This window comes from Scyliorhinus torazame, chromosome 7 (assembly GCF_047496885.1).
Source record: "Scyliorhinus torazame isolate Kashiwa2021f chromosome 7, sScyTor2.1, whole genome shotgun sequence".
Taxonomy (NCBI): domain Eukaryota; kingdom Metazoa; phylum Chordata; class Chondrichthyes; order Carcharhiniformes; family Scyliorhinidae; genus Scyliorhinus; species Scyliorhinus torazame.
In genome coordinates this window covers 252187208-252212842 of record NC_092713.1, presented here as the reverse complement: position 1 = coordinate 252212842, position 25635 = coordinate 252187208, and the positions used below count along the sequence as shown (strand labels likewise).

At 41.9% G+C, this 25635-nt stretch overlaps 1 protein-coding gene across 7 annotated transcripts in view; it reads right to left on the bottom strand.

Annotated features, from left to right (window-relative positions):
• Positions 1-25635, bottom strand: part of ankhd1 (ankyrin repeat and KH domain containing 1) — a 253244-nt gene that overhangs the window by 198494 nt on the left and 29115 nt on the right. For all 7 annotated transcript variants that reach the window (XM_072512258.1, XM_072512260.1, XM_072512259.1 and 4 more), the window contains exon 2: positions 13551-13704. In XM_072512258.1, the coding sequence (XP_072368359.1) occupies positions 13551-13704 (154 nt within the window). The remainder of the gene's footprint in view (positions 1-13550; positions 13705-25635) is intronic.

Genomic DNA, 25635 nt, shown 5'->3' with positions numbered 1-25635 from the left:
CTTTATGTCTGCCAATTTTAACTGACTGTCACGTTTCATGGCCATTTTCTGAAGTTCAAGCTCTCTCTCTTTATCTTTTTCCCTGATCTGTATCTCCCTTTCTCTTTCTTTTTGTTCTGCTCGGGCTATTCTTTCTTTTCTCCTTTTCTTTTTCCTCTCACTCTCTCTTTCTTTTCCTCTCCATCTCTTTCGTATTCAAGCTGCTTTAATTCTTTCTCATGTTCCATTTGTTTAATTTGCAACTGAATTTTTGCCATTTCCAATGAATCAAACTGTATCTCAGGCAACTTTAAATGCTTAACCACCGCCATAATTACCTAATCTTTTCCATTTGGTCAGGTAATGTTAACTGCAATGTTTTTGCCAAATCTAACAGTCTGCTTTTAGTGTCTGTCCGTAAGGTACTGCGTGTGACCGTCTCCACCCCCAAAAACTTCTGAGCCTCTGAAAGAGCCATTGTCCACAACACACACCCTACTTAAACTAAAATGCCACACCTGAAAGGCAACCACAATATGCTCACCCCTCACTGTTTTTAAGTTCACAAAGCCAATCCAATAGATAGACTTTTATCTCCCTCAAGCCCCCAATTGTTATGGGCCAGGGTTTAGAGAACCCCAAAGTGTATCATGGAGTTCACCTGACCCACAACTTTTAATAGATTGTGGTATGGGGAGCACACGGCTCACTCGACAGGTATGGTAGAGCAGAAAATGGACCAGTGGTTTTTAAAACAAAAATAGTATTTCTATAAACTCAAGTTAACCTTTCCAAAACAAAGAGTGAACATCTTAGCAACCAGTAAATCAAATACACCCCCCAAAGAATACAACACCAAGTAATCTGTATGCTGTTCTTTTAACATCCAAAAGACTTAACAAACCTCCAAACAGGAGCACATCAGGGTTTACATTTAAGACGGAAAACATTTATACTGCTTCTGAATTCACTAAATGATCCATAGATAGTTTTTGGATGGCAGAGATCAACAGCAGTGCAGCTCACAGACACACAAAAGCTTTTCTCAAACTGAAACTAAAAAAAAACAGAAGTGGATGTCAGCTCCACTCACACTCTGACATCACTCCAGTAACATGAGCAGCTCAATTTCTTAAAGGTACATTACTTAAACACTAATTTCTTAAAGGGTACTCTCACATGACGGGTCACACCCATTCCACTTTACTAAATAGGGAAATTCCATTCCCAAACACCATGGCCAAGCAACCATATTATGCAAGTAAGTAACTCAAGGCCAAATGCACCTGCATCAAAAAATCCCATACTGAAAATATTCCTCCTGGTCTTACATTACAGCAAATAATTAAGAGATAGTCATAGGAAGAGTTGATCAATGTTTTCACTGCTATGCATAAAGATCCATCTTATGTGCTATCAATGTGTGCCTCAATAAATAACTTATCGTGTGATAATTTGAAACAGATTTTTTTTTTTTATATAAACTGTTTTCCCCTAAATGTATAGGATTATTGTCAAATGGACAGAACCAATGTTTCCTCTTGCGTTGCTTGACTGGTTGTCTGTCCTCATCTATTTCGGCATTTCCAAGTGACAACAAGAGACTGAACTGGATTGCTACCCCAAGTTTCATTTTAGATGGTGGTCGCTTAGAACCACAATATTCACCTAAATGTCAGATGTCACATTAATAACCATCTAAAAATAAAAATGACCAGATACTCTCTTCAAAGTTTTATGCCACACAAAAGTCATGAACAATTTTTCATCTAGCATCACCATTCAATTATTTTGAAAGGCAGCAGCAACATGGTAAAAAAAACAAAGATCTGTAATTATTCCATTTCATAAACAGAAACTAAGTCGAAGGAAGGTAGTTTGCGTGGGACAATTGGTGTATATTGAAAATGGTGTATATTGATCCAATTGTAAAATATTCACTCCTTGCACAAAAAAAGCAATGGCTTGTCCTGAAGTACGTAGAAAACATAGCTGGTAATTTCATACTTTACTCAAAAACACATTTTTATCTCCAATCCAGAAAATATTTCACTAAACTATGACTTAAACGTGATCAGGAGAAATGTTCCTTATTGTTCCACAAGGTGAATGTAACAAATAGAATGGAAAACACCACTGATTAATAATCAGTACCTGGAATGTTGAGGCACTTCAATTCTCATTAAAAGTGGGTATGTCAAATTTGCAGTATTAGTACGGAGAAAGAATTCATGGAATCCATCAAAAGTTTCCGAAAATAGTGTGTTGAGGAAATAGTGATTGGCAACAAGCTATTTAGATCAAATAATATGCAAAGAGAAAGGGTGAATGAATTTACTGGCAAAGGCCTCTCAGAAATAGTGATCACAATATGGTGAACATTGCATTTTTGAGTATGATTTAGTCAAAGCCAAAACTGAAGTCTTAATTCTGAGCAAACCATCTACTTGGGTATGAGGAGCAATTTGGCAGATGTAGATTAATTGATTTGCAAAAAAATACACATTCCCTTAAAAAATAAAACTTCATGGGAAAGTAGTCTCATATTCAATGGGGTAAACAAGAATGAGAAATGATCTTATTGAAACATACGGTTTCATGGGGTCTTAACAGGGTACATGAGCAGACATTTCCCCTCCTGGGAGAATCTAGCACTATGGGGTAGTGTTTAAAAATAAGGTCTCTCCCATTTAAGACAATGATGAGGAGGAATTTCTACTTTCAATGGGTCATTAATTTGTGCAATTCTCTTCCCCAGAGAGCAATAAAAGTCAGGCATTGAATATATTCAAGGCTGAGTTAGACATCTTTTTGATTAAGAAGGAAGTTAAAGGTTATGGGGGATGGGGGGGTGGAGAAGAGAAGAGGATGGCAGGAAAACAGAATTAACAATCATATTAGCCATACGAACATACTATTTAGGAGCAATAGGCCACTTGGTCCCTCGAGCCTGCCACGATGATCTCACTGAACGGCAGAGCAGGTGCAAGGACAGAATGGTCCATTCTTGCTCCAACTCATGGGGCGCGATTCTCCGCTCCCGCGCTGGTTGGGAGAATCGCATGGGTCACCAAATTTTCTGGCGACACCGGTCCGACGCCCTCCCGCGATTCTCCCAAGCGGCGAGAACGGCCCCATCGTGTTCTGCGCGGCGCAGGCCGGAGAATCGCCCAAGACACCCAAAATGGTGATTCTCTGGCACCCCTGCTATTCTCCGGCCCGGATGGGCCGAGCAGCCAGCCCAAAACGGCAGGTTCCCCCCCGGCGCCGTCCACACCTGGTCGCTGCCGGCGGGAACAGTGCGGGAACGCTGCGGAGGCGGCCTGCGGGGGGGGGCCCTCAAAAAATGGGGTGTGGCCCGCATTCGGTGCCCACCGATCGTCGGGCCGTCCTCTCTGAAGGAGGACCTCCTTTCTTCAGCAGCCCCGCAAGATCCGTCAGACATCTTCTTGCGGGGCGGACTCAGAGAGGACGGCAACCACGCATGCGCGGGTTGGCGCCGGCCAACCCGCGCATGCGTGGGTGACACCAGTTATGCGGCGCCGGCCGCGTCATGCATGTGGCTCCGCCTTGACACGGCGCCACGGCCTGGCGCGCGTAAATGACACGGCGCCGCTCCTAGCCCATTATTGGGCCCTGAATCGGTCGGGATAGGGGCCGTTTCACGCCGTTGTGAACCTCGACGCCGCAAACACTCTGCCTCCATTTCGGAGAATCCCGCCCATGATCTTGTGTCAAAACGTGGTTAACAAAAGTAATTGAAGATATTAGATTAAACAAAGCAGCTTTTAATGCTTCAAAAAGGGTAGCAAGCCAGAGGATTGAGAGTATTTAAGAATCCAGAGATGACCCAAGAAATTGATAAAGGACAAGAAAAGAGAGTATGAGCATAAACTAACAAGGGACATAAAAATAGATTGCAAAAACTGTGATCTGCTGTTCATTGGAGAGACCATGCGCTGTAGGACACTTCCATTCAGTCAGCAAACTTCTGGTCGCTCTACATTTTAATCTCCATCTTATTCTTAGCCTGAACACTCTTTCCTCAGCTCCTACAATATTCCAATGAAGTTTAACACAAGGTCGAGAAATAGTTCCACATCTTTTGTTTGGGCACTTTACCACTGGCAGAGTGATCTCTGGCCATATTTTATTTCCCCTTTCTTTGCAGGTTTTGCCTTCAATTTTGCTTTTGGAAGGCAGTTGCTCATCATTCCACCATTTCTCTATTCTCTGCGGAGGCAGTGGCATAGTGGTAATGTCATTGGGCTAATAATCCAAGGCCCAGGCTAATGCTGGGGTTAAGGGTTCAAATTCCACCACAGCAACTGGTGGAAGTTAAATTCAATCAATAAATCTGGAATGAAAAGCTAATGTAAGGTTCATCATGAAACACTGTTGCTCGTCATTTAAAAAAAACATCTGGTTCACTAATGTCCTTTAGGGGAGGATATCTGCCTTCCTTACCTGGTCTGACCTACATGTGATTCCAGATATACAACAACGTGCTACTCAATTTATCAAACTGCTGCAAAGTGTAAAATGAATAAAATCAGACAGACCACCTGGCACCGACCGAGGAACCGGGTACGACAAACGGTACTCTGAGCCCTCCAAAACTGCAAAGTCTTTCGAACTAGCATTTGGGGGCTTGTGCAAAAATCGGGAGCATTGTCCCACAGATTAATCAAGCAACAACCTGTAAGGTATGATTCTGTGAGTATGACTATGTCCCAGACACCAGACACCACTATCACTATCCCTACATATGTCCAGTCCCACCAACAGTTTTGACCCAACCGAGGTGACAGCACAGTGGTACACTGAACAGTTGCCCTGGGAGTTCTCAACATCGACTCTGGCATGCCAACAGGTCAGAAATAGGTACAGAAACCTCCCGATTACCACCTAATGTCACCCCTTAGTTGATGAATCAATACTCTCCCATTTTGCACACAGCCTGGAAGAAGCACAGAGGGTGGCAAGGGCACAATGTATTCTGGGGGGGACGGACGGAACGGAAACGACTTCAATGTCCATCACCAAGAGTGGCTCGGTAGATCACTACTGACTAAGCAAGCAGAGTCTTAAAGGACACAGCTGCTAGGCTGGGTCTTTAGCAGGTGGTGAGGGAAGCAAGAGGGAAAAACATACCTGACCCCATCCTCACAAATCTACCCGTCGCAGATGCATCTGTCCAAGACAGTATCAGTACGAGTGACCATTGCACAGTCCTTTTGGAGACAAAATCCGGTCTTCACATTGAGGATATCCTCCACCCTGCTGTGTGGCACTAACACAGTGCTAAATGGGATAGACTTCGAACAGATCTAGCAACTCAAAACTGGGCAACCATGAGGAGCTGTGGGCCATCACCAGCAGCAAAACTGTATACAAACACAACCTGCAACCTTATGGTCTAACATATCCCCCACTCTGGTCATTACCACCAAGCCAGGGGATCAAGTCAGGTTCAATGAAGAGTGCAAGACAGCATGCCAGGATCTGCAGCAAACATGCCTAAAACTGAGGCATCAATCTGGTGAAGCTACAACACAGGACTACTAGATTAATGAACAGCGGAAACAATGTTGCAGTACAGCTAGAACACTGGCACCTACCAGACATATTGCCCAAGTATGGCCTGCCTGCAGGACAAATCCAACGGAGCTGATAACCACCCCATTATTCTGCTCTCAAAAGCATCAACAGTCGAATCAAGCTGCACTTACTCAGTAATAACCTGCTCAATGTCACTCAGTTTGGATTCTGCCGGGGTCACTCAGCTCCTGACATTATGACAACCTTGGTGAAAAGACAGACAAAAGAGCTGAACCCTAGAAGTGAGGCGAAAGTGACTGCCATTGACTTCAAGGTAGAATTCGACTGAGAGCGGCATCAAGAGACACTAACAAAACTGAAGTCAACTGGAATCAAGGGGAAAGCTCTCCAACAATTGAAGACATACCTAGCACAAAGAAAGATGGTTGTGGTTGTTGGAGGTCAAACATCTTGGTCCAGGACAGTGCTTCAGCAGTTCCTCAGTGTAGTGTCCTAGGCTTAACCATCTTCCGTTGTTTGGTCAATGATCTTCTCTCTATCATACGGTCATAAGTGGGAATGTCCATGGATAATTGCACATGTTTATCACAATCCCTGACTCCTCGGATACTGAAGCAGTTCATGTCCATATGTAATACGACCTGGACATACAAGTGGCAAGTAACATTGTGCCACACATGTGCCAGACAATGACCATCTCCAACAAGAAAGAATCCAGCCATCTCCACTGACATTCAATGCCATTACATCGCTGAAATCTCATTTACATCCTCAGGTGTTACCATTGACCAGAAACTGAACTGGATCAGTCATATAAATATTGTAGTCAGAGACTGAAAACTCTGTGGAGATTAACACCTCCTGACTTTCTAAAGCTTGCCCACCATCTACACAACATAAGTCAGGAGTGCAATGGAATACTCTCCACATGCCTGGATGACTGCAGTTCCAGCAACATGCAAAAAAACTCTGAACACCAAACAAGACAAAGCAGCCCGGCTGACTGGCATCCCATCCACCAAAATGAACATTCACTACCCCTGCCCCACAGAGGCAGCAGTGTGTACCATCTACAAGACGCACTGCAGCAACTCACCCAGGATCCTTCAACAGTACCTTTCAAACCTGCAAGATGGACACGGGCAACAGGTGCATAGAAACACCACCACTTGCAAGCTCCCCTCCAAACCACACCATCCTGATGAACTATTTTGCCATAACTTCACTGTCAGTGGGTCAAAATCCTGGAACTCTCTTCCTAACAACATTATGGGTGCTTCAACAACACATTGACTGCAGCATTTAAAGAAGGCAGCACATCTCAAGGGCAATTCTAGATGGTAAATATGAATGCTGGCCTAATCAGATTTGCCCACATGCTATGAACGAATATATTAAAAATGCCCCACTTCTTCAGGACACATCTTTCCTTTTTCTTAAAAAAAATAACTTGGTCCGCTGTCACTCCCTACGGCCACTGAATCATCCATATTTTTGTCATTTAATTTCCCCTATTTTACATTTGAGCGGACCTTTTTCCCCCTTTGTTCTTTTCACAACCTCTCTCGCCAGCTCCCCCCCGCCCCCCTCCCCGCCCCATTTCACTTATTTAAAACTGCATTTTGAACTTTTCCCAGTAGTGATCAACAGTCATAGACCTGAATAATTAACTCTCAATCTCCATAGACACGGTTTGACCTGCTACGTTTTCCCAACATTTTCTGTTTTCGTATCAGATTGGCAGTCAGTAGCATTTTATTTTTGTAAATGCTTCTATAGGTATCACATAGAACATACAGTGCAGAAGGAGGCCATTCGGCCCATCGAGTCTGCACCGACCCACTTAAGCCCTCACTTCCACCCTATCCCCGTAACCCAGTCACTAAGGGCAATTTATCATGACCAATCCACCTAACCTGCACGTCTTTGGACTGTGGGAGGAAACCGGAGCACCCGGAGGAAACCCACTCAAACACGGGGAGAACGTGCAGACTCCGCACAGACAGTGACCCAGCGGAGAATCGAACCTGGGACCCTGGTGCTGTGAAGCCACAGTGCTATCCACTTGTGCTACTGTATGTATGTAAAAGGGATGAAATTAGCAAACGTAAGCATGGGTCGTTCACAGGCAGAGACAGGTAAAATTATAATGGGAAACAAAGAAATGGCAGAGGCATTAAACAAGAATTTTATATTGGTCTTCATGTAGAACAAAAAACATTGCAGAAATAGTAGCAATCCAAAGGCCTCATCAAAACATGGAACTTGAGGTATTACTGGTTAAAAATAGAACAGGAGTAATTAATAGAACCAGAAACTGATAAATCGTTTTGAACAGGGGTTCCCAAACTGGCCTCCCAGGTGGTCACTCTCAAGACAGACACACTTGACGAATACTGCAGAGCTGCTTGTCGAAGGAGTGAGAGGTTACCCACTCCTGAAGTGGGTACTATTTCCAATGGTTAATGTTAAGGGACCATGGGAAGGTGGCTTGGCCAGGGGTTAATCCGAGAGGGTCATATAGCTGACAAATGTATTTTGTGACTGTCTCTTTATGATTCTTATTATATGTATTGATATAGTTGGGGGAAAAAAACCTTGTTTACATTGAATTTCTGTGTTCGCATTTATCTTGTGGCAATAAAAGGGACGTCAATATTATGAGAATGCTTGGGGGTTCCCCAATGTTCTTGTGAGGTCACTAAAGGTTCCCACACTGCTCTTGACCAATAGCTTGTATTCTAGTGTTTTAAAAAACCAATTAGAGATGGTGGATGCATAGATTTTGATCTTTTGGAATGCCTTAAGATTCTTGAAAAGTTTCCACTGTTTGGAAAATAGCAATATAATCCCATAAGGAAGTTGGAAAAGATAAAATGGGAAACTACAGGTCAGTTAGTCTGACATTAGCATTAGGCAAAATACTAGAATCTACCATTAGAAACAGGGCACTTAGAAAATCATATGATGAAAAGCAGCGTCAATGCAGATTTATGGAAGAGAAGCCAGGTTCAATAAATCAGTCAGAGTTTCTTGAGGATATAAATAGTAGGGTGGATAACAAAACCAACAGATGCAGTTTACTTGGATTTTCAAAAAGCATTCAATAAGGTTCAACACGACATGGATGAACAAAATTGTGACTCTTGGGATTAGGAATAACTTGTTAGCATGGGACTGTGGATTGGAAAGAGAAGGCACTGCTCCTAGCGCTTGCGCTGAGCTTCAGTGGAACACTATAGCAGGCCATGGACAGAAAATCCAGAATGGGAACAAGGTGGAGAATTAAAATGACAAGCAGCCAGAAGCTCCAGGACTGTGCTTGCGAACTGATTGGAGGTGTTCCTCAAAAGCGGTTACCCAGTCTACACTCGGTCTCCCCAGTGCAGAGGAAACCACATCATGACCAACGAGTATAGCATACTAGCAATTTCACTTTGGGAGTGTTTGGGGCCTTGGACAATGAGAAGAGAGGAGGTGAAAGGGCAGGTGTTGCCATATCCCGTCTTTCAAATTGGCACTCTACAGCCTTCTGGACTCAATGTTGAGTGCAACAGGACCTCTGCCTCCATCTTGTTCTATTTTATTACTTTGCTGGATTGGTTTTCGCCTGCTTTCTTTCTTTATTTCTCCTTGTTGCATTCAGATGTTCTTTTACGCAGCAATTGTGAACTCTTTTGGACACAACCTGTGTGTCTCTTCACCATATCCATTTCCACTGTTGCATCTTCAAATCTTGTGTTATTTAATCTCCCCTGGTCTCCATCCGATCACAGATTTTCTCATTTATTATATCTGCCCTCTTCCTTCCATTGGCTTAAGAACTCTTTTTTAAAAAATCTTCAGTTCTGTTGAAATGTCACCGATCTGAAACGTTAGCAGTTTCTCGCCACAGATGTTGTCTGACCTGCTCAGCTTTTCCAGCTTTTGTTTTTATTTCAGTTTTCCAGCATCCACAGTACTTTTGCTTTCGTATTATTAATAATGGATGGTAAAAATGGATTTAAGTATAACACAACATATGTTTATATAGTGCCTTTGACACAATGAAACATACCAAGGCACTTCAAAGAAGCATTATAAAATAAAGCATGACACCAAGTCACATAAGGAAGTATTCGGACAGATGGTATGAGGATCTTAAAGGATGAAAATGAGGACACGAGGTATAGGGAGGGTATTCCGGAGCTTGGGACTGAAGGTATGACCACCAATGATGAAGCAATTGTGATTCCCTAGCTACAATTAGATAGATATGAATGGAACCAGGTCAGAGAAATCTCACCTAGCTGGATAACAGGGAAGCACGGAGGAGGATTGTATGGGTGGCCATGTCACAGGCTGCAGATATAGATGATGAGGTGGGTACGTTCATCTTTTAGTCACATAGTAAAGTCACAAATGATATCCTAAGAGTTGTTTCGGTACTGCAACATGGCAAAAATCTGATTGGAGGGATTTATCATTGAATTTACAATGCAGAAGGAGGCCATTCGGCACATCGAGTCTGCACCAGCTCTTGTGAAGAGCAGCCACTTAAGCCCACACCTCCATCCGATCCCCGTAACCCAGTAACTCCACCTAACCCAAGGGCAATTTAGCATGGCCAATCCACCTAACTGCACATTTTTGGACTGTGGGAGGAAACCGGAGGAAACCCACGCAGACACAGCGAGAACGTGCAGACTCCGCACAGACAGTGACCCAAGCTGGGAATCGAACCCGGGACCGTGGAGCTGTGAAGCAACTGTGCTAACCACTGTGCTGCCGTGCCGCCCTATTTAGATATGGAGGTCCAGGAAAAATGGGAATGGATTTGGAAAACCACAACACTAGTGTATCTTGAAAAGGGAATGGAGGTTGGAGATGGGATAATAATTTGCAAGGACAGTGAGGTCAAGAGTTGTTTTTTTATGGAGAGGGGTGATAATATTTAAAAGAGAGATACAAAACCTGGAGAGAGAGAGAGAACGGTTTAATATATTGACATGGGGACCAGGAGAAGTTGGGTGAAATACACATTAGTGGGATTAGGACTGAGGAAACAGGAGATAGGTCTCATGGGCAAGAGAGCTTAGGGAGAGCATATGGGGAAACAGAGAAAGAGAAAGATGCAAGTTTTGCGTTAGGGTATGAGGAAGCATTAAAAGAAAGTTTGGCAAGATAGGCTAGTGGAAGGGAGTGATGCAGCAGAGACAACTGATTGGCACTAAGATTGAGACAATCCAAAGAAGTCACGGAGCTCCTCCTCATTGCGAAGCGAGAGTGGGCAGGACAGGGGAGAGGGTTTTTTGAAGAATGTTTGCAGTAGAGAAAAGCAGCTGGGGGTGGGGTGGTTATGATCTTGGAATAGCGAGTAGTTTTAAACAGACGACAGCAGGACCCGACAGTACCTCAAGTGGTGCTGCCAAATATGGCACTGAATGGCTAATCCAGTTGTTCACCAGGTGCTTTCAAGTCTTTGGGCTCAATGGAGCAGTGATGAGCTTCAGGTGAAAGAATATTATTTTAATGGGAACGAGGCTACCGAAGGTGGATGTGAGGATTCAATTGAGTAAATCAGTAGCTGAAGAAACATTGTAGCGAGTGGAGTGCCAAAGCCTCAACAGTCAAGAATTTTGAAGTCCATGAATTTGGGGATTGATACAGAAGAGGCAGCATAAGAAAGTAGCCTCATGGCACCAGAGACCCGGGTTCAATTCCAGCCTTGGGTGACTGGTGTGTAGATTTTGCATATTCTCCCTGTGTCCACATGGGTTTCCTCTGGGTGCTCCAATTTCCTCCTACAGTCCAGAGATGTGCAGGTAAGGTGGGGTTACAGGGATAGGGTGGGGGAGTGGGCCTAGGTAGGGTGCTCTTTCAGAGAGAGGGTCAGTGCATACTCATGGGCCAAATGGCCTCCTTCTGCACTGTAGGGATTCTATGGAGTCTAAGGTTTAAAGCAATTGTACAGACCTTGGTGATGTCGCATTTGGAGCGTTGTTAACAATTTGGCTCTTTACCCCAAGGAACACAAGAAATAGGAGTAGTAGAACGTTTGGTCCCTCGAAACTGCTCCACTATTCAATATGATCATGGCTGATTTTCCCCTCAATCTCACCTTACCACCCTGGCTGTAGAGTCTAAAACCTGAGCCTCAAAACAAGGGTGATTTCAGACTGAAATTCAAGAGAAATGTTTTCACTCAAAAGGTTGTAGGTCTTTGGAGTTTTCCACGCCAGCAGGCTTGAAGGACCAAGCAGACTGTTGCCATTTCTTGTACAGTGGTTTGGGAACAGGTTGGTCCATTTACAATTCTGGCAATTGATTAATAAGAGTCTAATCAGTAATTTCCTATTTTTACTGCATGAAACTCTGGGACTTGTAAACTATTGGTTTCAGAATACCTCAATACAATACAATTTTTAAATTGTCCTTGCAGAAAGCAGGTATAGACACAATGAGCCAAAAAGATCTCCTGTGTTGTAATCACTTCACGACTATATATTCTGGGAAAATTACTACATAGTGACCTTACTGATGGGTTCATTATTTGTCATAATTTGGTTTTTAAATAATCAACTAATCCCAAAACAAAAGTTGGTTCCCAAAAATCAGCTAGTGACAAAGTAGTGTTTATATAACATGACTCTTCAATAAACCTCATGATCTCTCATGACAATAAGGGACATAAATAAGAGAAAACAGCTAGGATATCACACCATATATGCAGTCACGTGGAAAAATACTTTCGACTTCATGCAGTTTGGCACTGAATTGAATGGGGAAAAAATGTAAAACAAAGTCAATGCAGTAAGTCCTCACTTAAAGTTGTGGTTCGGTTCCTGAAAATCCTGACGTTAAATGAAACAACTTCATGTGAATTATGGGTCCCTATGGAAATCAATGTTAAAGCTGGAGTTGGGCTCCTTTGGGCATTCCTTCCTCAGAAAAACTAATGCACAAGTTAAAATATTGTACCATACATGTGCAACACTGTGCATTCCTAGCTGGAATAACTTACAAAATAAAATAAATTGCTGAATAGAACAGAAATACTAAACATATTCAATTAGATAACATTAAATCACCCAAACAAGCCACAAATAGCACAGCTCGTTTCCCTACCCCTGACTCTTTCCCCACTGCCTCTGGTGATGGCAGCATTGGCTTCAAAACATGGCAGCTGTGAGCCCAGAATGAAGCACAGTGGGGGCATAACCTAAAAGCCAAAATGGCAACACAAATGGAAAAACAGGTGCTATAGAACAAACAAACAATGTTAAAACAAAACAACGTTAAGTGGGTGACTTAAAGTGAGGACTTACTGTAGTCTAATTTCTGCATAAAGTGATGAAACATTTACATAAGGATGACATTTTGTTAGAGATCAAAATACATTATTTTGCCAGGATCTAATTGTGGAATGAACCAAATAAATTTACATTTAATTTTTATTCGGATGCTAAGCAGATTTCCTGCTGCCTACAAGAAAAATATATCCATGATGTGATACCAGAATGTGGCTTTGTTATGCAGCATTATGTATACATCACGGAAACATGCTAAACTATTAAAGGGGTAGAGTTTCATCCTCCCATCTCAAGTAACAGGCTATTTATTTCTCTTACGGAAACTACTTGTCATTTTTAAGGATATAGTTCTTGCAAATGTAAACTTCCTGCCATTTAAATTGCCAATCAGCTTGATCTGCCCAACACCGTTTACAAATCCCAGTGATTTTTATTAGGTGTTTGATTAAACTCAAATTAAAATTCTTTAATCTTTAAACACCAAACAAAATATTTTATCAGCCTACTTCGATTGTTAATTCTTCAAAAGACCTATATCCAAATCGCTGAACCATATATATTGGCGGAGGCCAATCTATGATAGATAAATTAAGTGTTTGTGGGAGAGGCGTTGGAACATATGCATAATCTGTATTTTGAAAATCCACAAATGGACCAATCAGAAATATAATTCTGGAGGGGGAAAAAATGAAGTTACAATCACACTGAAGAGAATACCTGCTGCTTCAAGCAAGGCTTCTAATCTAGCTTGTGTTTCTGGGTCCACTGTTCGTAGATCTGTTCCATCTGCGGCACTTGATAACAGTAATTCAGATGCTGTTTTAAGCATTGGATTATCCAGATCTTCCTGGTCCAAAATAAACGATTCAACCTGAAAAAGATTACAATCATAGGTTAAAATGCAAGTCAGCACTTCCTTCTTCCAACAATGAATTTGCTTCTCAAAAGATCAGGACAAACTCCCAGGAAATTAATGGGAATGACAATCAAAAACAACAAAGGTTACACAAATTATACACAGAGCTTTAGATGTTATGCCCCTGTAACATTGAACAAACCTGAGATTGCACGATATATCATACAAGTAGTATGCAATTCATATTCTGCATGCTTAATTATGGCACTAACAAAACATTTTGGCCAATTGAAATTTTATGATGGAAGCTCAATTAAAGACTGCAGACCTTGTCTTAAAAAATGCTGCAATCCTGCTGCTCTGTATACTTGGTCAGAGAAGTGTTGAGGTCATTTGAAAGTTTGAAACGCAAATTATATGTATATACTGACAACAGTAGTTTGTGACAATTGCTCCTTCCAGTACCATCTCCTCTTTGAACTGCAAAATTGCACTGGAGTTGAGACAATATTATATTATAGCTGTCCATGTTTGAACATTCACTTACCGTTTATAAAATATCGCAATTTTAGTTGAAATCCAGGGGAATATGTAATCGCTGTGGATAGGGACGTACTAGTTTACTGGAAAGCAAGATCAAAGACTAGCAAATAAAATTGTCAACCAGACAATGCAGTCAGTCATACATAGGATGTTGAAGGCAAGGGCAATGAGAGAGGGAGATGCTCACAAAGCTTATGGTACATTAGTTTGCACTATGACCAGAATACAGAAGAATTTGGATCCACCCCTTCAAACATAGAAGGGGGTAGAGTGCTCATCAACTTAGTTTAAAAAGGTACATTTCCCATTATTACATTTAACTTTAGATTCGTCCTTCTGTCCATTCATCACATTTCACATATTCTTGAGCAATAATTTAAAGGACACTTGAAGCTGCTCTTTTTAATCCTTATAAGTGAAATAAATATAAACTCTATACACTCTCGGCAAGGTAAATCAATGATAGTGTGATGGTTATGCACTGCTCCACACCAACAATACCAAAATGGATATGATCACTACCCCCACCACAACAGCCTACTGAGTAAAAGCACTGCTTTTACAAACCTGAAGGTCCATTCTCTGGATGTACCGAGTTCGCTGATCTCAACTGAAGCAGCAGTAAGTATACTACATTTGGCCTCAATAGGGGAGGAAAGAGAAAAATCATCCAGGATTCCCATTCCTGATTGCTATCCAGTAACTCCAGCTGGAAAACGTGAATGTCAACATCTGTTGAGAACAGGACAAGGCTCAGCTATAAGAGCATCTAAAATCAAAAAGCTTGCTGACATGTTTTAGGCTCACACACTGCTGAGGTGCCAAAAGACTACTGGTGTTTGTGGAGCTTTACCATAGCAAAGTCAGTGCTTTTAGAGGAGGAGGGAAGAAACATCAATACTAGCAGATCTCCCATAGTGTTGCAGTTAAGTCTAAGAATATGCTTTCTTGCTTACCTGTCTCTGCTGTCTTTGTGTTGTTGTTGCTCTCATGGTTGTTCCTCTCATTTTCTGTTCCTTTCTAACTCTTAATGCTGTCTCTTTTTTTCTTTTTGGTGGTAGATGTTGGGTGTTGGTTGCTCCTTTCCCTGCCATACTACAACAGCTGCATACTAGGAGTTGTACCTCCTTTCCTATTCCTTCAACTCAATCATTGGTTCTCCCACCCTCTCCCTTCCATTGTATCTCCTCCTCTTTCAACTTATAAATACTCCTTTCCACTTCCTATTACTAATACACACCTTTCTTACTCCACTATACATAACCATCTGTTCACCACAGAAAAGAGTCACGAGTACCCTACAAGATATTCAGTACAACCATCCAGGTTTGCATAAAAAGAAGGATATACTGCCAAGCAAGGCAATACCTTTAGAAATTCTACAGGATACTGTGGGCAGTATGGATTTTTTTTTTTGAAATAGCAGGATTCATATAAGTAGTATTAGGTGTACCTCTCAATTTAATACTTAGGTGGTATATCCAACAAGCCCAACTAACTGCTTTTGACAAGATTCTGAATAAGACTGATTATCTATCACCTGCTATTCCTGGGCAGCCAAAACACTGAAGATTTTGCACTATTTGTTCATAGAATTTACAGTGCAGAAGGAGGCCATTCGGCCCATCGAGTCAGGACTGGCTCTTTGAAAGAGCACCCTACCCAAGCCCACACCTCCACCCTATCCCCATAACCCAGTAATCCAACCCAACACAAAGGGCAATTTTGGACACTAAGGGCAATTTAGCATGACCAATCCACCTAACCTGCACATCTTTGGACTGTGGGAGGAAACCGGTGCACCGGGAGGAAACTCACGCACACACGGGGAGAACGTGCAGACTCCGCACAGGCATTGACCCAAGCCGGGAATCGAACCTGGGACCCTGGAGCTGTGAAGCAGTTGTGCTAACCACCATGCTACCGTGCTGCCCCCTAGTTCTTGGAATAAAGAGGCTACATTGACAAGTGTTCTGAAATACACATGTCCCACACAGGATAAGGGAAAATCATTGTTCTCCTGCAACAGAATCATTAAAGTTGAGAGCACCTTATAATCTTTCCAAATTACACTTCAATAGGGAATTACGCCATAGAGGATCTGGGGTACTTTTGTCTGAGGGAAGACTTTGCACTCCCATTATTTACAGCAAAATATTCTTTATCAGAAGATACTGAGGGGAAAAAAACCTAACTGAGTGGAAAGTACTCTGCTTTGGAGCGCTCCAGATCATTGGTAAAGGAATTAGATTTGTTGGTTCCACAAAGTCCAACGCCCAAGATGGAGTAAAAGTGGTAAATGGCGTGTGACTGAGCCATAAAGATCAGGAACTGTTAAAAGATTCACAAGAACAAAAAATAGATTAAAACTAGTGCACTAGTCAAAAGTAATTTACCCTCATCAAACGGCTACCAAACTAACTTTGTTCCATTTGTTTAGGATACTTTGGGCATTCTAGTGCAAATTGTTTGTTCCCCAGTTTACATCAATGCAACTATAAAATTGACCATGGTAATTAATTGTTTGATAATACAACGTGTTCGGGCAGGGTTTTCATTAATTAGAGACACTAACACCTGTGCATGATGCCCTCGAGCATTCATACTGCAGGTGAAATGCACTGTATTCAACAACAAATCCCAGAACAGGTCTTTGGGACAGAAAGTCAACTCTAGTGTATTTCTTCATGAATCATCGTCCAATAGTCCTTTCCTGCTGGCTGTCTATATCTTCAAAATTCCTTTTCCAAACAACACCATCTAAATCTGTTTCAAAAAAAGTGCATAGACTCTGTTTCAACAAAGCTCATGGCAGAAAGGTCTACTCCATGCTCCACACAAAAAAAACATTTTCTAATCTTCCCTTTAATTCTTTGTGATCATCATGAATTGATATCTTTGTTGCTATTTCCCCACCACCAAGTGAAAAAAAAATCACCATTACCTTACCATAATCCATCAAAATCTTGAAGATCTCCATCAAGTCACTTAACTTTCTCTAATAAAAAATTACAGCCCAGATTTCTCATGATGTTTTGCATAGCTGCAATGTCTCACCCAAGTATATCTTCTCTACGATTTCCCCACTATTCAAATTCTTCCTATAATGATACACAAGAGGCTCAATTTCTCTCTCAGGTCTCGTACAAGCTCAACATTACCACTGCTTTTGTGTTTCAAGTGCCTTAGATACATCACGGGGGGGGGGGTAAAAAAGAATATTTAGCAGCCATGTTAATTCGGCTCTGACTGCCTTTCAAACAGTCAAGACTTGCGGTTATATTTTGAAGAGAGGAGTATAAAATTGTGCACGCAGAGATTTTTGTCCATTTTCTAAGCTTATTATACCACATCGACTGGCTCCCCTTTGTCAACTGTACTGGTTACCTCTTCAAAGAATTCCAACAGATTTGTCAAGCATGATTTTCCCTTCATAAATCCATGCTGACTCTGACTGATCCTGCCACAGCTTTCTAAATGTTCCACTATATAGTCCTTGATAATGGATTCAAGCATTTTTCCCACTACTGATGTTAGGCTTACTGGTCTATAATTCCCTGTTTTCTCTCTACCTCCCTTTTTGAATATCGGAATGACGTGAGCTACCCTCCAATCTGCAGGGACAGCTCCAGAGTCTATAGAATCCCAGAAGATGACCACCAATGCATCCACTATTTCCAGAGCCACCTCCTTAAGCACTTTGGGATGCAGATTCTCAGGCCTGGGGATTTGTCCGCCTTCAATCCCATCAGTTTTCCCAGCACCATTTCTCTACTAATGTTGATCTCCCTCAGTTCTTCCCTCTCACTAAACCTTTCATTTTCTAACATTTCAGAAGATGTTTGACAAAGTCCCACATAAGAGATGATTGTGCAAAATTAAAGTGCATGGGATTGGGGGAAATGTATTGAGGTGGATAGAAAACTGGTTGGCAGTGTAATGACTTAGGCCAGGCCTTTGAGATTGGCCAATTAGAATAAGAGTTTCCCGATTAGTGGCCCAATCAAGGAACTCCTTTCTGTGTATATAACAGGGAGTGTCAGATCCTCTGCACTCCCAGTGTAGACAGCAGACTGAATGGTCATGGTTGTTCAGCTGTTGGGTTTGTAAATAAAAGAAATTCTGGTGACGGGACTTCTGCCTCCGTGGACGTATTACAGGAAGAGAGGAAACAAAGAGTAGGGATTAATGGGTCCTTTTCAAATTGGCAGCCAGTAACTAGTGGGGTACCACAGGGATCGGTGCTGGGACCCCAGCTATTCACAATATATATTAATGATTTGGACGAGGGAACAAAATGTAACATCTCAAAGTTTGCAGATGATACCAAATTTGGTGGGAGGGTGAATTGTGAGGAGGATGCAGGGATCCTACAGCAAGATCTGGACAGGTTGGGCAAGTGGGCAAATCAATGGCAGATGCAGTAGAATTTGGATAAGTGTGAGGTTATTCACTTTGGAAGCAAAAACAGGAAGGCAGATTACTACCTGAATGGTTGTAAATTGGGAGAGGGGAGTGTGCAGCAGGACCTGGGTGTCCTTGTGCAGCATTCGATGAAGGTAAGCATGCAGGTGCAGCAAGCGGTAAAGAAGGCAAATGGTATGTTGGCCTTCATTGCAAGAGGTTTCGAGTATAAAAGCAGGGATGTGTTGCTGCAATTGTACAGGGCCTTGGTGAGGCCACACTTGGGAGTACTATGTGCAGTTTTGGTCTCCTTCTCTGAGGAAGGATGTTCATGCTCTTGAGGGAGTGCAGCAAAGGTTCACCAGACTGATTCCAGAGATGGCGGGACTGTCATATGAGGAGAGATTGACTAGGTTGGGATTGTTCTCGCTGGAGTTCAGAAAAATGAGGGATGATCTCATAGAGACTTATAAAATTCTAACAGGACTAGACAGGGTGGATTCAGGGAAGATGTTACCAATGATGGGTGTGTCCAGAACCAGGGGTCACAGTCTGAGGATTCAGGGTAAACCATTTCGGAGATAAGGAGACATTTCTTCACACAAAAAGTGGTGAGCCTGTGGAATTCATTACCACAGGAAGTAGTTGATGTTAAAACTTTGAATATATTCAAGAGGCTGCTGGATACAGCACTTGAGGAGAATGGGATCAAAGGCTATGGGGAGAAAGCAGGATTAGGCTATGGAGTTGGATGGTCAGCCATAATCGTGATGAATGGTGGAGCAGGCTCGAAGGGCCAAAAGGCCTCCTCCTGCCCCTATCTTCTATGTATTTATGTATTACATCAACCAAATCCCATTGAAACCAAAACTACAGATTAGTATTGGAAACCCATCCTCAAGTGTACATACAAATTGTATGTTAATTTGGTAAACATTTCATTCTGTGTTACTGAATTGTTGTAGCACAGGCATTGGAGAAAATGTACAAGTATAATTTATATGAAGTCCAGTGGAGACAATGGTACTGGAACTTGGATAAGAAAAACGTCAGGTGTTAGATGATGGGCTATGACCCATAACAACTCCACAGAAGACACGTACAATTAAACAAGAATTACTGCTCTTGAGTATGTGAGACTCTGGAATTATGGTAAACATTAAGCAGAGCTTACCCAGCTAATAAGTTATCTATACGGTTTTACTTATAATGTTCCTTGACCTCAATTCTCTCTCTAGAATCGTCTAGACTCACAAAATAAGGGGGAGGAGGGGGAGGAAAATGAAGGGGGAAAAAGGGATAGCGAGGCCAAGAAAAGCAGAGGGTGTACAGTGTAAGAATTAAAAAGGTTGCAATATAGTAGATACAACCACACAAAAATAAAAAAATTTGAATATTGGCATTGGTTCAGACACCATTGAAAACAAAAGTAACGAGGAAATTGCTATTTATACAAATAATTTTGTTAGGCTAGTCAAAAAACTGTAATTCTGGGCACCATATTATGGGAAGAATTCAAAAGCAATTGAGTACTCATACTTGTGGAAACTGGGCCCATATCAGTGCATAAAGTTTCCATAGGACAGAAGCATGGAAAAGGAGAGTAATAACAATTGCAACATTTGCAATAGGGAAGAAAGGAAAAGCCACTGCTAGAGATGCAGTTGTTGCAAAGAACTGGAAGCGGAACCAGCCAAAGGGAGTCCACCACGGTGCACAACACATTGTAGGTGAAGAGAGTGATCAATCACTGTGGAGAGATATGGTGTATGTAACAGTGCATTGAACAGAGGAAGCAGGGATGTCTCATTTGAAATTCAAACACAGACATTCAGGGGAATCGGGCTGATCTGTTAGTGCTGCATAAATAACTTTGGTTGAGATGGAGGCCGGGATGATCCAAGCAACTCGTCACAAAATCTATTGAAACACCTGATTTACAGCGATATTAAAATAATTTTGACAACAATGTAAGCTCCCTCAGTAGAGTAAGCTGACACCATCATCACCTTTCCAAAGTACTGTGCTTCAGAACCCAACTTTGTTTTCAAATCCACAATCAGACTCAAACTGCAGGGGAAAAGCAGCACTGTGGCAAACAGAAATCAAGTTTCAATTTGGTGCGCTCCCAAAGAGAGCCGATAATAATGCCTTAACCTTTATCAATGAAAGGCACTTGTATGTAGGGCAACTCATTTATCCATGACAGAACAAACCAGAAATCTACTAACAATGCTTGGGCCTGCTACAGTTGAACAAGTATCAAACGAAGAGAGGTCCAAAGATAAATACAGGATTGAGGCCCAAAACATGGCACCCCCATGCTCCATTCAAATCAATCCCAATCAATTAGCAGCATCTCCAGCATCCATTCCCAGACACCATTCATTAAGCTAGATGGATTTACTGAAAGAAAGATCACAGAACAAGAAATAGAAGATGATGGAAAAGGAAAACACGCACAACAGGAGTGGAGGAGTTATGTGCGTACATAATGAGAGACAGATTGCCAGTGGGAACAAGAGCAAACAGTTTTTTTTGGGGGGGGGGGGAGAAGAGAGAGAGAGAGAGAGAGAGAGAGAGAGAGAGAGAGAGAGAGAATAAGTGAGCATGTCAGGCATAGAGATAGAGGGCAGAAGCATACAAGTAAAAGCTGGCAAAACAAGGGAATTCAATGAAGAGAAACAGAGAGTGTGCATTAACATGATTGCATGCACAATCAAGAACAAGTAAAGAAACTGCAAGCTGACACAATACATGATAGAGAGTTTGCATATGAGAGAAAGAGGCCCAGGAAATCACGAGAGAGATAATCAATCTCAGGCAGGAGCCGAAGCACATGAACAGGAATGCAGTCATGAGATGGAACCAGTGGGGATGAAGAAAAGAGTGAGCACCAGGGAAATGAGGAGAGCGAGCAGGCAGGAAGGTGAGGGGTGTAGAAAAAGAGCTTGCATTTACATAGCATCTTTCACGACCTCAGTACATCTGAAAGTGCTTTGGATTGTCATTTTTGTGAAGTAGATGGAGTGAGGGAGGGGCGGGGCATGCATTCTCAGGGGGTAAAAAAGCTAAGCAAGAGAGAAAACGCAAGAGGGAGTGAGGCAGGGTAGGATATTGTTCTCATATCAAAAAAAAGACTAAGCCAAACAGCACGTGCAGAGGTATAAGTTTTCAAGATGAGGGCGAGAATGCTGCATATTCCAACATGCATGAAAAGTGGGTAAAAAGTTATGGTCTAGAGACTCAAACAAATTGGGGCCAACTGTAATATTATTCATAGTGCTACCACCATCTGCAGACCACTCACATTGAAAGAAAAATGGAAAATAAGCTTAATAGAAAACAGAGATAAGAGTATTTTTCTTGCAAATACCATACCTGGACCTATGGCTCTGAAGTCCATTGCAAACAATTTTCAAAACCTACTTGTACTGGCCTAGAAACCCACTGAAATACTAGAAGCAAAAACTCAATGCTGGAAATGCACAATGTCAGTCAGGATCTGAAAGAGAAAGATAAGTTAACATTTTCCTTTTGCATGTAACTTTGCATCAGTTCCAATGAAAGATTTCATCAAGAACTTTGACCTACTCTACATACACTATGCAAGGTCATTAAGTTAGCAATTCTGGTCCTTCACAGGGTAAACAGCAAAAGTAGAGCAATAGGATATCCGTGAAACATACAGAACCAGTCACTTCCTTTATATTGCAGACATGACAGATCTGACATATCTAAAAACTGAATTTATTATTAAGGTTTCTGCACATGTCAGAAAATAGGTCCAGGTAATATGGGTCTTTGAGGAGGGTTCAGAGAATTTATTTAATATGCAACCAAGCTATGGCTGTGACTCAATTGGGAGCAACGTGTTGCTGAGACAGAAGATTGTGGGTTCAAGTCTCATTCCAGGACTTGAGCACAGAAGTCAAAAGTGATATCTGATGCAGTACTCGAAGAGTACTTCACAGTCAGAGGATGAGATATTAAACCAAATTCCCATCTGCCCTTGCAAGTGGATGTAAAACAGCCCACAGCACTAGAGCAGGGAAATTATCCAGTGTCCTTGCCAATATTTATCCCTCAATCAACACCATAAACATATTTGCCATATTCACATCACTGTTTGTGGAAATTTGCTGTATACAAACGGATTGCTGTTTCCAGCATTACTGCAGTGACTACACTTCAAAAGTACTTCACTGGTTACAAGTCATTTTGGGGCAGCCTACTGTTGTGAAATGCACTATATAAATGCAAGTCTCTCTGTCCCCCTCCCCCTCTATCTTCCTCTCTTTCCTCCTCCTCCTCCCCCCCCCAACCCCCAAATGCCCAGGTTAGGAAAGGGAAACATTACTTCTGGTTTCCATTAGCGGACCAGCACTTGTGGACTCAAAATCAAATGGCATACATTCAGTCATACAAATTTATATTCAACTTTACTGCTGCTTAAGAACGTCAAGTTGGACAATATATCCGTAACTGTCTCCCACTCCCACCGCCCTGTTCCTGCAACAAAAAAATATTTTATTCATTCATGGGGCAGAAGTGCTGGCTAGACCATTATTTATTATCCATCGCTAATTTATCTTGCAAGGGTGGTGGTGAGTTGCCTTCTTGGATCACTAGAGTTCACGTGGTGCGGATACACCAACGGTGCTGTTGGGCAAGGAGTTTCAAAATTTTGACCCAGCGACAATGAAAGAACAGCAATACAGCTCCAAGTCATGATGATTATGGCTTGGAGAGCAGCTTGCAAGTGGTGGTGTTCCAGTGTGTCTGTTGCCCTTGTTCTTCTAGATGGTAGAGGTCACAAGTTTGGACGGTGCTGTGGGAGAAGCCTTGGCAAGTTACTGCAGTGCATATTGTAGATGGTACTCGCCGTGCTCAAACCTTCAGACAGTGAGAGATGGAAGAAAATTGAAAAACTGTGGGCAGCAAGGAGTGCATTGGAGCTAAACTGCATTTACTGAAAGTGGAAAACCTTATCCAAAGTAAAATAATCTTATACAGATTATTTAAATTCATAAATAAACAGGATCGTACAAAAGTAGTGCAGAATCTAGAGACAATGCAAAGACGTAAATGTGTTCATCCGCTTAAACCTTTGCAAAGTTGCTTACTCGAAGGCAGATCATTGCTTTTGTTGAAGCATGCAAATTGCCCTCAAGCTACCTACCCTTCAACTACCATAATCAAAACCTTCAGAATTGGCCATGGTAATCGTAAAAACCAAGAAGGGCTCCAGCATCCCGGACCAGACCAAATGTGCTACTCAGTTATTAAGTCTAATAAGAATGTTATTCTTAGAAGAAAAAAATTAATGAGATTAATAAATAATCTTAAATTGCATCGACAAGAAAATGAGACAAATAAGGCATTGGTGCCATGATTCCTGAAAAAAAATGAACTACAAAATCATTTCTAGCAACATCAGACAGGATTACATATCAAACAAGATACGTCAGGTCCATCACTGAAGAATTACATTCATTTAATTCTAAATGCTGAGCTAAGTGCAAACAATTCAACTCAAATGCAAAAATCCTTAGCTCTAATAGTTCAGTCATACAGTTTGCTCAAATTCCAGACAGGAATCAGGTTCACTTTTCCAAGCAGCTTTCATGAACCTTGAGATCCTAGATGGACAGATGTTGTGGCCCAATTATTCCAATACAAGTGAAGGAAATGAGTCGTTGATGTGAGCATCGCTAAACGTTTGTAATAGGACAGGATAATTGGAATGTCTTACCGCAAGGGGATTCAGCTAAAGTACTGACACTAGACATTTGTCTAACAAAGATTTCAGAACTGAAGTTTTACTAGGCTGGAGATAGTTTGTAATTCATTGGTATAGTTGGGTATTGTCATCATCAGGTCAATAAAACAGTGGGGAAGTTGGTTAACATCCTCAGGATTGGTTTGGGCAATTTCCAGATCAACTCTGCTTCTGTCTCACTCTAAATGGCCAAAAGTACTACAGTATCAATTCACTGTTTCTATATCCAAGTTTAGAGAAAGGGCACGGACTCACTGGGGATTGGGAGAATGTGGAATTTAACTCCAGTTTATATGTTAATTCTTATGGGAAAATCTGACTCGCTCAACGTTGTTTCGCTTAAAGACACACTTATAAAGAACATAAATTGGACATTTGTGAGAAATGAGAAATTACTGATTTCATATTATGCCACCTTATATCACCCATATATGCCCCGAAACAGAAGATCTGTTTATTTAATCATCACTTCCTCTGCCTTCACCAACAGGGAAAATAACATTTACAGTCAGCAGGTTAGGGAGTACACTCATCTGCTGCACTGGATTATCCATGCCAAATGAAGCCAATACAACATTCCTCGCTCAAAATCCAAACCCAATTTCATTGCAGGTGATGCATGATGGGATCTTCATGCCCAGATGTACACTAGTATGTATCCCATCCTAGAGAGGGTGCAATAGTTCTTCCAATGGTCGGAGCAACTTTATATTGTGAGCAACTCCCTTGTACTCCCATCAAGTCCAACTCACCCATGATACCTGTGCCCTCAGACCTACAATGGCTGCCAGTCCAGCAACACATGGAAACATACAAATTAGGCCTATCAAGCATGCTCCTACATTCAATGATTTCATGGCTGATCAGTCGGTGGCCTCCACTGTACATTCCACATACCCCCAATAACCTTATGACTCCTTGTTAGATAAGAGTCCATTAACCTCTACCTTAGAAATATTCAATGATCCTGCCTCCATCGCTCTGGACTTCCCTTTAAATGTTTAGCTCAGTTGGCTGGACAGCTGGTTCGTGAAGCAGAACGAGGTTCAATTCCCATACTGGCCGAGGTTATTCATGAAGGTCCGCCTTCTCAACCTTGACCCTCGCCGAGGTGTGGTGATCCTCAGGTCAAATCACCACCAGTCAGCTCTCCCCCTCAAAAAGGGAAAGCAGCCTATGGTCACCTGGGACTATGGCAACTTTACCTTGCCTGAGAA